Genomic DNA, 16,749 nt, shown 5'->3' on the forward strand with positions numbered 1-16,749 from the left:
GCTTCCCTGCAGCCCTCAGCACCCTAGGGAAGAGCTGCACTCCCTCCCTGCAGCCTGGCAGCACGCCTGCTTCCTTGGCCACAAAGCCAGACAAGCCGAGCGCTTCCCCAAGGGAGGATTGCATGGACACAACACTTCCCACATGCTTCCAGCCTCTGGGAGTGGCTGCTGCAGCCCTTGTTGTGCTGGCCCATGCCATGCAGCATCCCCAAGCAGTGGGGCCAAGGCTCTGCCCAGCTGAAGGGGATCAGCCCAGGGCTCAGCCCCTGCAGCTTTTGCTGCTGCAAAATCTCTCCCAGCTGCTTGCTGTACTTTGAGCTGATGGCAGCGTGGCCCTCATCCACCTGAGAGGATTGGAGTGTCACTCTCTTCTCCAGAACAGGGACCTGGGCTGTGACACCATATGGGGTGAACATGTGGCACCCCATCAGTGCCTGCCTCAAAGTGTCACCGTCCCCACAGCCACCCTGGGCCAAAATTCCTCTCTGCATCCTTCTACCCAAGCTCAGGAAGCTCAGGCTGCCCCACCAACTCCCCTGCAGCAGCAGCAGGACAGGGATGTGATGCTCCGAGAAGGGACCAGGCCAGCCCAAAGCATCCCCAGGTGGCTCCAGCCTCACCCCTGAGCCGTGGGGTGAGTTCCACACCTGGCTCTTTCTGTGCTGGGAAAGCCAGAGAGGAAAAAGTCAACATCTCGGTGCCGTGGGGGTTGCTAAGTGACGGCAGAGCTTGTTTCTATCCCGGCACTGACAGCGTGCCTACGCTGCAAGGGAAGGAAGTGAGGAGTCAGGGATGTAAACACGAGCACATTGCCAAAACTCTCACAGAATCACCCTTGCCAAACATATACATTAGCTGCGTGTTTTGGCTGCCAGCAGAGAAATATTTACTATGTGTCAATTACTCCAGCCTTGGAGCATTTTACCTGCAGAGGAGGATTTGCAGCACTCATGAATTTGCCATTTTCTAGCTGAAATTAATTTTCAGACCAAAGTTGCCAGGCTGCCAGTAGCTGCAAGAACAGCTGCAATGAACTGAGATTTCATCCTTACATTGTTTCTAATAGATGGCTTTTGTTTTTCCACCAGGACGTGGCGTTATGCAGCATTTTGGAAGCACAACAGAAAGGCAGGACTGGACAAGGGAGGGATGAAGGCAGCCTTTGTATGAGCTCCTGGGGAGGGAAGGAGATGGTTTCGGTACAGAGAAAGGGCACACACACACACACAAACCTACGTGGTTAAGATTATGTGGAGAATTGCAAACTAAGTTAAAAATAGAGTAAAGGCAGCACTGCTGATCTAGTTGAGAAATTTGCCATTGCTAAGCTAGGTGGATAATAGATATCTTTCAGAGTAGAGCTCATCACAGAGCAGCTTTAGAAGCTGCTTGGGGGCAGGCACACTCCAGCTCCAGCTCCAGCCTTGTTTCTCCCCCGTGCTGTGCTGAACTCAGCACAGAAGGAGGAGAAGCACTGGGGGAGTGACTGGGTGGTGGTGACACAGGGCACCCAGCCAGGCTGCCAGCCTTTATCTGAGGCAGGGAGCAAGCCAGCCCTGCTCTCCTGGGCCTGGGAGCCATCAAAAGCTCTTATTAAAACAGCATCTACTCCTTTGTGTACTTGCAGGTTAGCCCAGGGAGAAAGTAGGGCACCCATCTGTCCCTCTGTGGGAAGGGGAACAAGGGAGGAAGCATCAGAGAAGGGATCTGAGCAGAGCAGCTCCCAAAGCAGAACCTGCTGGCGAATTGAAATGAAAACACACCCCCAGGTGCTGATCAGAGGGAGGTGTTTGCTGCCAGCACAGCTGCCATGGGGCACCTTGGGCACCAACAGCCCCATCTCCTGCTCCGGGGCAGTGCCCACATGGTCCCCACTGCTGCAGGGGGTGAGAACCTGTGGGAACTGGATTCGGAGAGAATTCTCAAAGCCTGGCACAAGGCTCACATACTGTGCATCTGTAAGCAAACCTTGAGATAACAAATCCTGACTTAGAAATGCCATGGAACAGGACAGACATTGCTGAGAGAGAAATGGAACAAGAAACAAGTTTCAAAGGATGGCCTTGCAAAAAAGACTGGATACTTTGGAGAAACTATGAAACTATGAACATAGAACTATGAAAGATGCATTGTAGTAGGACCCACGAGGGGTAGTTTTAGATGATTGGCTTTAAGGCATTTACACATGGTGTGGCTAAAGCTGATAGGCCAAGAAATGCTTATAATGCATTGTAATTAAGAATTAATTGGTTTTTGATTGTGACGGCATGAATTGTAACATCTGTATTGTCTCACCCTTCACTTGAGACTGAAAATGGTATAAAAGTTTTTTAAACTCTCAGTTACCCCATCCCTGGGTCAGAAAAGGGTAAAATCTGACAAGAGCCTTTTGGGGTGTCCTTTCCATGGCCCCATGAGCTGGGGAACTGCAAACTCTCAGCTCCCACAGCCTCCCGCTCTGCTGTGGAAGTGGCAGAGGTTTTCCCACAGATGGAGGAGAGCTGGCTCCTTCCAAGCAAGGAAGGGGCAGCCCAAGCCCTGCTGGGACAGGGGTGTGAGCTGCAGGGCTGGGAGATGGCTCCAGCAGGGATGCTGAGACACAGATCCCTCCTGGAGCTACTCTGGTGTGCTGTTGGCTCCCTGGGCTGTGGAGAGGTGCCTGGGGAGGGTTTGCTTTGGGAAGCAGCTCTCAGAAAGGAAGCTTCACCGTGTCCTCTCTCAGGCTGCCAGTGGCAGAAGGGAGCATGGAGTGAGGGTGCAGCATCAGTGGCAGAGCAGCAGTTTGTCACCTTGCTGTCTGCAAGCTGGTCACTTTGGTACATTGTCTCAGGCTCATTTTGGCACCAGCTGTTGCAGGGGAGAAAGACAAGCCCCCACCCCAAAATGGCTTCTGATGAATGAATGAATGACAACCTGCAAGTCCATGCCCAGCCAGGACACAGGATGCCTCAGGTTAGAGCTTTTATATTTTTCAGGTTCTGTGCTGCTTTAGTGTGTGGGTCTGGGCTTCATATTAGGGGATGCTGAGCTCTCTTCACAGAGCAGGGAGACAAAACAATTCCTGCTCCAGCTGGGCACCAAGGACAAATGATCCAAATCTCAGGCCCAAGAGCACAAACAATGTGGGATGGAGAGAGAAAAACAAGCAGGATGGGACTTCATGGGCTGGAGCTGTAGTTGGACAATTAACTCCAGAACTGATAAAAGTGAGAGACCCCATGACCAGTTGTACATTTTGTGACCATTTTGGTTCATCTTGGGTGTAGCCCTGGCTGGGCTCTTGTGCTGCCCAAGGTGGATCCATTGAGGCTTCCTAATAAATCCCTACTTTACTCTTTAGCTCTGTCCAGCCTCTGTTCTAGGTCAGCCTGCACAAGGCATCACACAGCACAGGCCAGCTCTTGACTGAGCTGCCTGGGCAGGACTGGGGTGCTGTGGGAACACCCCAATGGTGTTTTCTGGCTGTCCTTTCATCCTGCAGGAAGGCTGACCTGCACCAGCTGGGTGAGAGTGGCCCAGGCCTGGGTCCCTGCTGGCCCTGGGGCAGAAGGGTTCTGAGCTCAGGGGTTTCAGTTCAGTGGTGATGGCTGGAGAGATTCAGAAGGGGAAATGTACTGGGATGCTGAGTGGTAAGGGGGCAGTGGGGTTCAAGGGGCAGCTGCCCGCTCCAATGACACACCTTTGAAGTGCAATGGTGACTGTAGTTTTCCCAGGGGTGTGTATGCTTCAGAAATAAGCCTGAAATAACAAAGCACTGCAGGCCTCAGAGCACCCCTGAGCACTTTATTCTCACAGCCCAACCACAGACACACACCCACAAGCAGCCTCGGAGCAGGCCTGGGGCTCTGCAGAGACACCAGGAACACTGGAGACGCAGGGAGAGGCACCCTCAGAACAACAGGAGCTGTGCTGAAGGGCAAGGAGGGAAAACAACAAGGACAGACCCAAAGCCACAGCCCTGCCAGTGCCACAGCACCTTCCTCACCCCACAGCTGCCCCTTGGGCTGCACAGCCCCTCACGGTGCTGGAGCCGTTCCTCAGGCAGCTCCTTCCCGCGTCAGCAGGCCCAGGCCGGCATCAGGCAGCAGTGCCAGCCATGATTACCCTGGTGTGACCCACAGGAAGCCCTTGGTGCCCGAGCAGAGCAGCAGAGCCCCCTCACAGGACGAGCACGGCCTGCAGAGCTCCCTCAGAGGATGAACACAGCCTGCAGAGCCCCCCCAGAGGATGAACACAGCCTGCAGAGCCCCCTCAGAGGATGAACACAGCCTGCAGAGCTCCCTCAGAGGATGATCACAGCCTGCAGAGCCCCCTCAGAGGATGATCACAGCCTGCAGAGCCCCCCCAGAGGATGATCACAGCCTGCAGAGCCCCCTCAGAGGATGAACACAGCCTGCAGAGCCCCCTTAAAGGATGAACACAGCCTGCAGAGCCCCCTTAAAGGATGAACACAGCCTGCAGAGCCCCCCCAGAGGATGAACACAGCCTGCAGAGCCCCCTCAGAGGATGAACACAGTCTGCAGAGCCCACTCAGAGGACGAGCACGGCCTGCAGCAGAGTTCCCTCAGAGGACAAGCATGGCCTGCAGCAGAGTTCCCTCAGAGGACAAGCATGGCCTGCAGCAGAGCCCCCTCAGAGGATGAACACAGCCTGCAGAGCCCCCTTAAAGGATGAACACAGCCTGCAGAGCCCCCTCAGAGGATGAGCATGGCCTGCAGCAGAGTTCCCTCAGAGGACGAGCACGGCCTGCAGAGCCCCCTCAGAGGATGAGCATGGCCTGCAGCAGAGTTCCCTCAGAGGACGAGCACAGCCTGCAGAGCCCCCTCAGAGGATGAGCATAGCCTGCAGTAGAGCCCCCTCAGAGGACGAGCATGGCCTGCAGAGCCCCCTCAGAGGACGAGCACGGCCTGCAGCAGAGCCCCCTCAGAGGATGAACACAGCCTGCAGAGCCCTCTCAGAGGACGAGCACAGCCTGCAGCATGTCTGCCAGCACATAGGAGCTGTCCCAGGGCCGGCTGGGCTGGCGCAGGGCTCCCTCCAGTGCCCGTGCCCGCGCCCCCAGCTCTGTGGGGCTGAGCCGTTCCGCGGGGCCCGCCTGGCACAGCAGGATCTCGTTCACCTCGCCCTGGATGCGGCGAGCGTAGAGCAGCGGGAACACGGCCCTGAGGGCACCCAGCACCGACTCCTTCAGCCAGGAATCGCGGCACACCAGGTTGAGCACGAAGACTCCTGCAGCAGGGAGAGAGGAAGGAGCTCAGAGCAGCCTGTGCACCCACTGTCACTGTGACATTTATGAAATATCCCTTTGCCAGGATTTTTCTCCTGAGAAGCCTCAGAAAAGAAATGTAAACAATAATTATCTGGTTGCTTGGAATGTGCTCTGGAGGTTGCTCACCAACAGGTGCATCTTTGATTGATTCCATGTGAATTGTTTTTAATTAATGACCAATCATAGCCAGCTGTGTCAGAATCTCTGAATCTGTCACAAGTTTTGATTATCATTCTTGCCAAGCCTTCTGATGTCTCCTTTCTCACTCTTTAGTACAGTTTTAGTATATAATTCCATATAATATAATTTCACTTGATATATAATATGATATGATATGATATGATATGATATGATATGATATGATATGAGTCATATCATATATAATATCAGCCTTCTGAGTCAGATTCTCATCTCTCACCTCATCCTGGGGACCCTCACAACACCACAACAATTGGTGATCACATCCCACCCTGCTCCCTGCCACCCTGGTGAAAATGTCTCCCTCACTGGCATTCCCCTGGTCCCATTCCACATCCCTGCCGCCACATGGGTGGTGGGTGACCACGAGATCTGTTCTCAAGTATTGCCCACACCCACACCTTGGGGTGTCTCAGCTTGCCTCAGGCCATCCTGCTGTCACAGTGCCCACTGAAACACCTAGATGCAGGACCCCCAGGAGAAGGTGATGCCATGCAGCAGTCCTGGCTGTAGCCAGTATTCTCCAGGATGAGAAATGGTGGCACAGCCCCAACTCCACACTGAACTGGCCAGCCTGGCCACGGGGACATGGCCACATCTCCCCCTCCTACCTTCTGGCTTGAGGATGGTTTTAACTTTCTGCAGAAAGGGCTCCTCCACAAAGGCTGGGGGTGGGCAGCTCATCCCCACCGTGAGGTCTTTGCTGTCCACATCAAACATGATGGCATCATACTGGGCTGGTGCTGCAGGACAAAGCACAGACAGCTGTTATCTTCTGGGACAGAGGTGAGCTACACATGTGGGAAGGCCAAAGATGGGATGGTCAAGACACCCCTTCTGCCATGTTATGGGTGACTTCTCTGCTGCAGTTTCTCTTTACAAGCCCTTGGTGCTGGGGGAGGCAACAACCTCAACAGAGGTTGGCAAGGACAGGCTGTGAGCTGCAGAGACCTGGTGAGGCTGGGGACTGTGACACAGGGCAGGAGATGGGCAGGAAGGGGAAGCAGGTGGTGACAACAGCCCAGGACTCTGCTACCCAGCATGGCACCCACTGGGCTCCATGGGGCTCTGGTACCTTGTCCCAGATTGCCATGCAAGATGTTTTCCATTCCCATCTGTATGGCAGATTACCTTTTGTCAAGTGGGCAGTTTGCCTTATCTCTCTCTTCCAGTGACCACATTCATACCTCCCTCGGGAGGGGACATTGCTGATAACAGACTATTGAATGTCACTGCATGGCTGATAAGAACTACAGCATCCCATTGGGAGATGTGAGCCCAGAGGGAGGAGCCAAGCATTCCTACGAGGATACAATCTGAGGTTTCAAGCATTGCTACCTGGATACAATCTGAGGTTTCAAACATTGCTACCCAGATATAATCCAGAGGTTTTGAGACACCAGCATGGCTTTCTCCACGGGATTCCCCAGAGGAACAGCAGCTGTCTCTCCTTCCACTGGATCTTCAGAGGAAGAATACATCCTTCTCTACAGGATCCCTGCTCCAGCAGAACCACCCCTGACACTGCAGGAGGGCTGAGCCACAATTCCAATGGGACTGCCACCAACACCCTGACCCACAGGGTGTCAGGCTGGGTTCTGACTCTGTCAGTGTTGTTCTAGTGTACTGCATTGTTTATTTTATCCTTTTATTTTTCTTCCCTATTAAAGAACTGCTATTTCCTGCTCCCATATTTTTGCCTGAGAGCCCCTTAATTTAAAACTTATAGCAATTCAGAGGGGTGGGGAGGCTTTACATTCTCCATTTCAGGGGAGGCTCCTGCCTGCCTTAGCAGACTCCTGCCTGTCCAAACCAAGACATACCTTCAGCTGCCAGCTTGGCCACGTAGTCCAGGCCATCGCAGACGTGCACCTGCATGCGCTCGCCCTGGCAGAACCCGAACCAGCGCGTGGCCACGTCCAGCATGGAGGGGTCGATCTCCACCACGGCCACGCGGGCCTGAGGGAAGTAATCGTGGACAAAGAGGGGCAGGCTGCCCCCGCCGAGCCCCACCACCAGCACTGCCAGCTCTCCTGCCAACCAAGAGCACCCAGTGAGCCTCCAGCATGCCATAACCCCACTGCTTGTCTGTCATGGACACATCTTATGAAAAATCCTCTCGCTAGGATTTTTCTCCTGAGAAGCTGAGAGGCCTCAGAAATTAAATGTAAACAATAATTATCTGCTGCTGTGGAATGCAACAGGTGCATCTGTGATTGGTCTCATGTGGTTGTTTTTAATTAATGGCCAATCAAAGTCCAGCTGGCTTGGACTCTCTGGTCAGTCACAAGATTTTATTATCATTCCTTTCAAGCCTTCTTATGAAATCCTTTCTTCTATTCTTTAGTATAGTTTTAGTATAGAATTTTAATATAATATATATAATAAAATAATAAATCAGCCTTCTGAAACACGGAATCAAGATTCTCATCTCTTCCCTCATCCTGGGACCCCTTGAACACAACCACACCCATCCCACCCACCGTCCCCAAACCACTTTGGGAAGGGTGCACAGGGCACCTTGGCCAACAGAGCCTTTCCCCAAGGGGCTGTGGCGTGGGGACACTGCCCCAGTACAGCCTCCCACTGCTGGCCTTGTCACCTGGGAGGGCGTCGGGGCCCCCCAGCAGGCAGAGCCCCGCAACCATGGCCTTGTGGTGCTCACAGCACAGGTAGCTCTTGTCAATGGCTCCAGGGGGCTCTGTGGGGCTGGGTTTCTTCTTGTCCTTCCTCTTCTTCTTCTGGCCTGAGGAACAGGAGACACCAGCCAGTAAGGCAAGGGGGAGATGGAGGTGTTTTCTGAGAACCAGCCACCCCCAGCCCTGTCCCACCCACGGTGTAGGAACACTCCCAAGTGTCACAGACATACTTTATGAAAAATCCTTTCCTTAGGATTTTTCCTCCTGAGAAGCTGAGAGGCCTCAGCAACAAAATGTAAACATTGATTATCTGCTGCTGTGGAATGCAACAGGTGCATCTGTGATTGGTCTCATGTGGCTGTTTGTAATTAATGGCCAATCACAGTCAGCTGGCTCGGACAGAGAGCCGAGCCACAAACCTTTGTTATCATTCTTTCCTGTTCTATTCTTAGCTAGCCTTCTGATGAAATAATTTCTTCTATTCTTTTAGTACAGTTTTAATATAATATATATAATAAAATAATGAATCAAGCCTTCTGAAACATGGAGTCAGATCCTTGTCTCTTCTCTCATCCTCAGAGCCCTGTGAACACGGTCACACCTAAGGTTGCTCTAGGGCACGACAGGCAGGTCCCAGCAGGACTTCTACCTTTTTCTTGTTCTGCTCTCACTCTCTGCCACCCTAAAAATTCAGCCTTGGCCCCTGCCCCGTGTACCTGGGAGAGGTGTGGGGGCCAAGAGCCGAGCCTCAGACTGCACCACGTTCCTGTTCTGGAGGAAGATGAGGCGGCGGAAGTAGCAGCTGCCATCTCCCTTCACGTCCTCCACCACGAAGTCCCCGCTCAGGGCGCTGCTGCCACGGTGCCGCACCGCCCGCACCCCGATGTCCCCTCCCACGGACAGGAAGGGCACCTGCAGGGAGGACAGCGCTGCTGGGCTTGGCTTTCCCACTGTCCTGACTGAGCCAGGACGAAGCAGACACAAGAGAGGAGCAGTGGGACGCCACAGGAGAGCTGGGGATCTGCACTGGATTCACTCCCAACACAGGGAGCAAACACAGCAAGAGTTTTTTCAAGAGCTCAGATGTGTGGAGTTGGGGCAGGAAGGAGAAGACAGAAGGAACAGAAGTTAAAGCCAGGATTAAGACAGGAGACCGGATCCTTTTAGGGTTTCTGGATCTCTGCTTTTCTTGGGATATTGGGTTTTGGAGGGGAAGGACTTCAAATCCTGCCTCCAAGCACAGACAGACAGCTGGAGGGAAAGCCAAGAGAAGCTGCACCTCAGGCCCATCTCCTCCCCACCAAGGCTGGATGCTCACGCCTTGCAGCTCGGTCTCCCTTGGAGGAGAGGCTTTCCCAGCAGGCAGAGCCAGCCTGGCCCTGTTTTGGGAAGCCCAGCTGGGCAGTGGGGGCTCACCTGCTGCCGGGCAGGGAGGCCCGGCGGGGCCAGCTCCATCACCTTCCCCGAGAGCTCGGCCTGGATGGCGGCCATGCCCTCGTAGAGCTGCTCCCTGTGCAGCGCCACCGTCAGCAGGCGCCCGAAGCCCGCGCTGGCCGCCAGCTGCCGCCGCCCCTCCTCCGTCCCAAAGAGCCACTCGGTCTCCCTGCCCTGCGGGACTGCAGAGGGGCTGCCATCAGCCTGGGCTGCTCCCGGCCTGGAGCCTCCAGGGGAGGAGCCACAGGGAATGGCAGGACATTTAAGGGAGGTAGCACTGCTTGGTTAGAGCCAGGAGCTGCCCGGATTTGGGCAGGTTCATGCAAGAAGCTGGAAAACCCACATCTCATTAGAAAGGAGGGGGTCCGACAGGCTCCTGAGCTGTCTCCAGGCTGTGGGAGCTCTGCAGGCATGCAGGGAGAGAATGGTGCTGCTGGCAGAGGCTGACACATCTCTGTGGGTGCAGCCTCTGCAAGCCAGGACATCCACAGAGAGCAGCAATGCATTCCCAGCTGTAAGGTGCTAACTTGGCTGTCACCAGCCTCCAGGCAGGAATCAGCACCTTGGAGGCAGGGCAGGCAGGGTCCCTCTGCCCAACAAGCTCCTCTGTGCCACACGTGTGCTTGCACCACCCCACTGCAAAGCCAGGATTAAAACACCACCCCAACTGCAAAGCACATATCCCACCACAAAGCCAGGACTAAAACATCACCCCAACCCCACACAGGTGGGTTATTTCCCTCTCCAGCCCCAAATTCAGCAGGCCCTGAAGGGCTGGCTGCTTTGCAGCTCCTGCACCTGGCTGCAGCCTGCCCAAGCTGTACTCACTGATGAAGATGGCAAAGTGATTGTCCCGGGAAGGTTTCACCGAGGGGCTGTCCACCACATGCAGCGTGTAGCGAGGCTTCCCGCTCTCTCTGTCACACAGATCCAAGGAAACCTGCTCCCTGCAGGGGGTTTTGCTGATCTGGCTGCAGAGCAGGGCATAGTGCTGCCTGTCCTTCACCGCAGCCAGCAGCCGCTCCACGCTCTCCACGCGCAGCGGCCTGTCCTGCTCCTCGGGGCAGATCTCCAGGATCCCTGCTGCCGAGCCAGGCACCTTCCTGAACTTTGTCATCACATACACGAAGACAGGCAGCACAAACTGCTGCTTGTCCCCACTGCTGCCCACCTGGTGGACTCGCACCACCCAGCCTTCCTGGGAGAAATACTCCACAGCTTTCTTCAGCACGTGGGCTTGAGCCAAGGAGACGCAGAGGTAGCGCCCTCCCACCTGCAGCACCCGGCTGATCTCAGCAAACATCTGCTCCGCCTTGGCTAAAGTGGCCTCCTCCTCGTCGGTCAGCAGGGCATCCAGCGTGCCTTTGTCCAGGACCACTTGGAAGTGGGCATCAGGGAAGTCCATGTGGAGCATGTCCATCAGCAGGTAGCTCACGCCGGGCCGGGCGCCGGCGCTGCGCTCCCGCATCTGGCGCACGGCGGCGGCGCTGAGGTCGATGTTGACGATGTCCTGGCACATGCCCACGTCGTACATCTGCTCGCTGAGCTCTGAGTTGCCACAGCCCACCACGAGAACCTGGGCGGCAGCACAGAGCAGGGAGATGGTGACAACACCCTGGATGGTGACAATACCCCCCTATTTTAGGAGCAAATACCGAATGTGTGTGGGAAAACCACACCCTTGGGGCCTGCAAACTCACTCTGCCTGGCCCAAGATAACACATCCACAGGGAACAGTCCCGTGGCAGAGAAGTGATGTGTCTGCTGCGTGTTTTTTGAGAATGACCTCGGAGTTTTAACCCCCAGAGCGGGGCCACCCAGGGGTCTCTCCTGTCCTCTTGCTAAGGCACACTGGGGGCTTCACATTGTGAAAAATGCGTATTTTATGATCGGCTTTTCACAAATATTAAAATGAATATTATATGTGTTGTGTTAGGAAGTAATGCTGTATTAATTCCCTTAAGTAGTGGGTTAAATATAGTTTTAGGTTATAATAAAATGTTAAAATAGAAACGATGCTATGTAGGATACTTTTTTTTCTAAAGAAAGGACTCGCAGCCAGATAGCAGCCACAGGACACCTGAATCTTTCAGAGAAAGAGAATTTATTGCTCCATTATCAGAAGAAATGAACTTCTCCCTGCCTGGCTTGGGCAGGATGACACCATCAGGATTCAGAGGAAGAAGCTGACACTGCCCAGACAGAATCCTGTGTTTGAATGGAATTTATGCATCATGGATGAGGTGTATGAATATGCAACAGGCTGTTGCTTTTAAGGGTTAATCCTCTGTTAATGTGGGTCCTTTTTCAGTCTCGTGCTGAAAAAGGTACCCGGACCTCTGTAACTCTTTGTTTCTATTGTCCTAATTCAAATTGTCCAAATTATTATTACTCTAATTGTATTACTACTTTTATAACTATTTTTTTACCATTAAACTTTTAAAATGAAAAAAAAACCAAAACCAAGTGATTGGCGTTTTTCACAACATCATCTACGTCAGTCCTCGCACACAGCATCAACCAGACTGGAAAAGACCTCTGAAAACGGAGAGTCCAAGCTATGATCAAACCGTGGCAACCGGACCACGGCACTGAGCGCCACATTCTGTTTCCCCTTAAACATCTCCAGGTACGGTGACTCCATCACCTCCCTCTAGGCAGTCCACTCCAATGTCGAAGCGCCCTTTCTCTGAAATGTCCACCCTAAACCTTCCCTGGCACGGCTCCAGACTCTGCTCCTTCATCCTGTTGCCGGTTGCCCGGCAGAAGCAGCCGAGCCCAGCTGGCTACAAGCTCCGTTCAGGGAGGTGTAGGGAGCGATAAGGTCAGAGCTGAGCTCCTGTTCTGCAGGCAAAACCAGCTCAGAGCTGGGGCCCAGCAGCTCTGGGGGACACAGCGGGGCTCACCTTGTCGCGGGGCCGCACATACTTGTGCAGAACGGGGCAGAGCTCCGGGAAGGCCCCGTACCACTCGAAGGGCCGCTGCCCGCGCTGGCGGAAGAAGCGATCCCAGTAGCGTGCGGAGCTGAACTCGGCGGGGCTGCGGGGCAGCAGCTCCATGGCCGGGCCGGGCCGGGCCCCGCTCCCGCCCGTGCGCGCCGCGCTGATCGCTTCCGGCTGCGCCGCACGGCGCGCCCGCCGCCCATTGGCTGCTTCTGCCTCGGCCTCTCCCCATTGGCCGGCTGCTCCGCCTCGGCCGCCGCCCATTAGCTGCTTCTGCCTCGGCCGCTCCCCATTGGCCGGCTGCTCCGCCTCGGCCGCCGCCCATTGGCTGTCTCCGCCCAGGCCGCTCCCCATTGGCCGGCTGCTCCGCCTCGGCCGCCGCCCATTGGCTGTCTCCGCCCAGGCCGCTCCCCATTGGCTGCCTCCGGCGCGGAGGCTCCGCGGCCCCAGCGCGCCCCCGCCCGGTGCCGGTGCCCGCCCCGGTCCGAAGCCGCCCCCGGGTCAAACGGCGCAGCTCTAACAGCGCGCACCGCCGGGCTCTGCTGGAGCAATACAAAGGAGAGCGAGGCAGCGGTGGGTTCCGAGGAGCAGCTTTAATGGCAGCCGCAGCGGAGGGAGTCCCGGCGGCGCTGCCGGTGACGTGCACCCCGCCTGGCCGGGCAGGGCTCGGCCACGGGGATCTCCGGAGCTCCTTTCCCACGCAGGAATGCCGTGTGGCTGTGTGAGCTCCCTCGGGCTAGCTGGGAGCGGGGCGGGGCTCTGCAGAGGCGCTCTGGACAAAGAAGGCGGAGAGCTCGCTCAGCGCCCGGTACCGGTGTGAGATGGAGTTCTTCACCGCCTTGGGCATTTCGGCGTAGCTGCAGGCACAGAAACAAGTGTCAGCAGCAGCGACACTACAGCACATCCCTGAAACACCCAGAGCTCCCCCTCTGCCTCCCTGCTCCAGAGGTTTCCCGTCACCCCTGTGTTCTGATCCAGGAGAACACGTCCCCCTGATGTCCTTCCTCACAAACGAGTTCCTCTGGACACCCATGACCAAGGTTTGCCTTACACCAAGGGAAAACACCACTCACGTCTGGTTGTAGCCATTTGGCTGAAAGCAGGGATCCCAGCCAAAATCCCGAGGGCCCCTGGGCTCCACTATCACTCCCTGCCATGAGAAAGCACAAAAAACCATTAAAAGAACACAAAAAAGCACAAAAAAACCTTAAAAACTGCACTTCCCTTGCAGTTACATCTCAAGCACAGACAGAGACACGCAGCCACAGCTCACACTGCAGCCACCACAGTCCCTGCAGGTGCTGTCCCCTCCCCAGGATGTGACCAAAGCCAGCAGGCTCCAAACTCACACTGCCCCATGGTGGCAGTGCTCTGACCCCTCCAAATAACAGAGCAAAGAACTGTTATACAGAGGGAGAATTTACTAGGAATTAATATTTATATTTACTAGGAACTAATATTTAAATTTACTAGGAACTAATATTTAAATTTGCCAGGAACTAATATTTAAATCAGTGCATTCACTAGGAATTAATATTTAAATTCCATTTACGCATTCATTTTTTTTTTATCTTGACATTTAATTTTTTTTATCAAATAATTAAACCATATATCCCTACATTAGCCAAACCATTTGTCATCGATACACTTTCAATGAACCTTCCTTTGTATTTCCTAGTATCAAAAATAACCAACCATCTAACCACTCCCAAACAAACATAGAATTAACCCCAGAACTAAAATCCAAACAAAAATCCCCCCCAAAAATCCAAACCATGATCATAAATCACCAACCCACCAAATTTTATATTTCTCTAGCTTATAAAAAGCATGACACTGAAGATGTCAGGATGGCTGCCACACACCCCCAAGGACAACAAAAGACTTAGTCCTGACCTTGCTGTTAGTTTTTTGCTAGGTACACACATGCAAATATCCGTGCTCCATACAACTCCCTAAGAACTGAACGCAGAGGAGATGGGGCTGAGCAGACTGCACGCAGGGCTGCACCCCAGCGACCCCCCCAGTGTCCCCACAGTGCCAGTGGCAGCAGAGCCCCCCCTAGCACGCAGCACCTACGTGGGTCTGGCCCTTGAAGAGCCTCACGGGCTCCTCGGGGTCGCCGCTGCTGAAGGCGAAGGTGCAGAGCGCGTAGGCAGACTTGTCCTCAAAGCCAGCCAGCAGCTTGTACAGCCCTGGGGGGACACAGAGGGGAGCCTGCAGTGCCTGCTGCTCCCTGGGAGCACAGCCCAGCCACCCAGGGCTCCACATGGCACTGCCAAGCCCCCCGGTGCTCTCGGCAGGATGCCTGCCTGCTGTGACTGAGGCCAGAGCTCAGAGCTCAGCTCCAGAGCCCTGCCATGGATCTGGCAGAGGAACCAAGCCAGCACAGCTAAAGCCCTGGTGATTGAAAGTGATCAGTGCTGGTGTTAATGAGACCAGCAGAGGATTTGCAGTCACACTCTGAGCTGTGGGGTCAAGGCACAGCAGGGGAGGGGAGTGTTAGTGTGAGATCCTCCAGATCACGCCAAGGACAAACAAGATGCTCCCAGGAGCCCTGCCACCAGCCTGCAGAGGCAGGAGTCTGGGAATCTGCTGAGAAAAACATCCCAGGAAGGAGGGCACAGAACCTCAAAACCTGCTGGCTCCCCCAGCAGGGGCAGGGAGCCACTGCAGGGGCACAGGAGTGGGTGACACACAGAGCAGGGACACGAGGGCAGTACCTTCTGGCTTGAGTTTCTCCAGGAACCATTTTCTGAAAAGGAAGGAAAGAGGGAAGATCAATTTTTGCAATTATCTCTCAGACACACAGACATCTTTGTGTTGCTTACATTCTCATAGGCCTTTGAATTCCTCAGTGTGCTGTAAGATCACTCATTCTGCACTATTTTACCAGGAAGGACACACTTACCTCTTAAGCTGAAGGGGACACAGTGAAACAGCAGTGGGGTATTCACTGTATCCTAGTTATTGTGTATATAAACACAGAATAACTTTGTTATCTTCTGGATTAAAGCTGTCCCTTGGAGAACCTATGGGGCACTCATGGCAGTCCTGCTGAAAGGCTTTGGTGCCTTTACTGCTCTTTGCACAGCTTCCCAAGCTGCCACAGCAGGCAGCACAGATTAAAAGCAGAGCCAGCTCTGTCTGTCCATCCCTGCTCCATGATTTACCCCAGGGCTCAAGGGGTGCAGGAGGAGGGGCAGGGCACAGCCATCACCTCCCTGACCCCAGTGCTCCTGCAGTGTGGAGCCCACCCTGTGCCCCTAACCCCGGCACATGGAAGGGAAACAGCCACTTACATGTAGGGTCCTGGGAGGCCCCCCAGGGCATTGAAGCACAAGCAGGTGTCCTCTACTATAACAGGTCCCTGAACCTACAGTGACAGCCCAAGAGAAGGAGAACATCAGACCTAAAGGAAGGCATTATCTCCAAACGCCTTCCCTTGCTCTGCCCCATCCTCATGTTTCCACTTGACATCAAAGGCAACGCACACCAGACAGACACAGTGAAACCCAAACTGCCCCCAGGCAGGCCAGAGAGGCTGAACAACAGCAGGGAAGGTTTCACACGGGGAAGGTTTCACAGGGAAGGTTTCCCATGGAGAAAAACAAGCAGAGCTGAACATCCCTGCCATCCTGGAGGACAAGGAAAGGGAAAGCCTGTGTTCCAGAGGCATGCCTGCAGGACCCCCAGCCCAGAGCCAGCAGACATCAAACTCTTTGTCCTGCAGCCACCGGGCCTGAAGGAGCTTCTGTGACCTCCCATAAACCAGCCCAGGCGGGTGATGGGAGAGGATCCTTCAGTGTCCCCGCCCGCGGTCCCTCCACACCCATCCCGCCGGGAAAGGAGGAGGAGGAGTGACCTGGCGGGCGGCTTCGCGGCACTTCTGCACCGAGATCTCGTCCGGCTCCCCCTGGTACTCGGGCACTGCGGACACGGGGACGGAGCGGGGCTGAGCACACGGCGGGGCCGGGCCGAGCCCTCACACCCCGCCAGGCCCTGCCAGCAACTTACGGTCAATTTTCTTCGCCACCAGCGCGTAGGGAGAGGAGTCCCCGAGGATCTGCGTGACCTGCGCAGGGAGAAGGGAGTGACAGGGCAGGGAGGGACGGAGGCAAACCCGCTGGCCAGGCCAGGCCAGGCTCGCTCCCGCCGCCCTCACCTCCTCCAGTTTCTTGGCGTTGCCTGTCACGAACACGACGCTCCGCCGCGCCGGCGCCGCCATGCTGACCGCGCGCTCGGCCCCTGCGCGCCCGCCCGCCAA

General features: G+C 55.0%; 2 protein-coding genes across 2 annotated transcripts; both read right to left on the reverse strand.

Annotated features, from left to right (window-relative positions):
- Positions 1-4,417: 4,417 nt before the first annotated feature.
- METTL13 (methyltransferase 13, eEF1A N-terminus and K55) lies at positions 4,418-12,631 on the reverse strand. The gene is made up of 8 exons (XM_058030071.1): positions 12,447-12,631; positions 10,369-11,116; positions 9,523-9,722; positions 8,823-9,018; positions 8,070-8,213; positions 7,291-7,500; positions 6,079-6,210; positions 4,418-5,229 (listed from the first exon to the last, which is right to left on the reverse strand). Exons 1-8 carry the CDS (start codon positions 12,597-12,599, stop codon positions 4,955-4,957), a joined length of 2,058 nt encoding a protein of 685 aa, XP_057886054.1. The 5' UTR covers positions 12,600-12,631; the 3' UTR covers positions 4,418-4,954.
- Positions 12,632-13,056: 425 nt separating this feature from the next.
- On the reverse strand, positions 13,057-16,735 carry ITPA (inosine triphosphatase). The gene is made up of 8 exons (XM_058030197.1): positions 16,648-16,735; positions 16,500-16,557; positions 16,348-16,412; positions 15,785-15,858; positions 15,206-15,237; positions 14,562-14,677; positions 13,556-13,632; positions 13,057-13,339 (listed from the first exon to the last, which is right to left on the reverse strand). The coding sequence occupies exons 1-8, from the start codon at positions 16,708-16,710 to the stop codon at positions 13,219-13,221; spliced, it is 606 nt and encodes a 201-aa protein (XP_057886180.1). The 5' UTR covers positions 16,711-16,735; the 3' UTR covers positions 13,057-13,218.
- Between the last annotated feature and the right edge of the window lie 14 nt (positions 16,736-16,749).

Source organism: Melospiza georgiana, chromosome 9 (assembly GCF_028018845.1).
Source record: "Melospiza georgiana isolate bMelGeo1 chromosome 9, bMelGeo1.pri, whole genome shotgun sequence".
Lineage (NCBI taxonomy): Eukaryota > Metazoa > Chordata > Aves > Passeriformes > Passerellidae > Melospiza > Melospiza georgiana.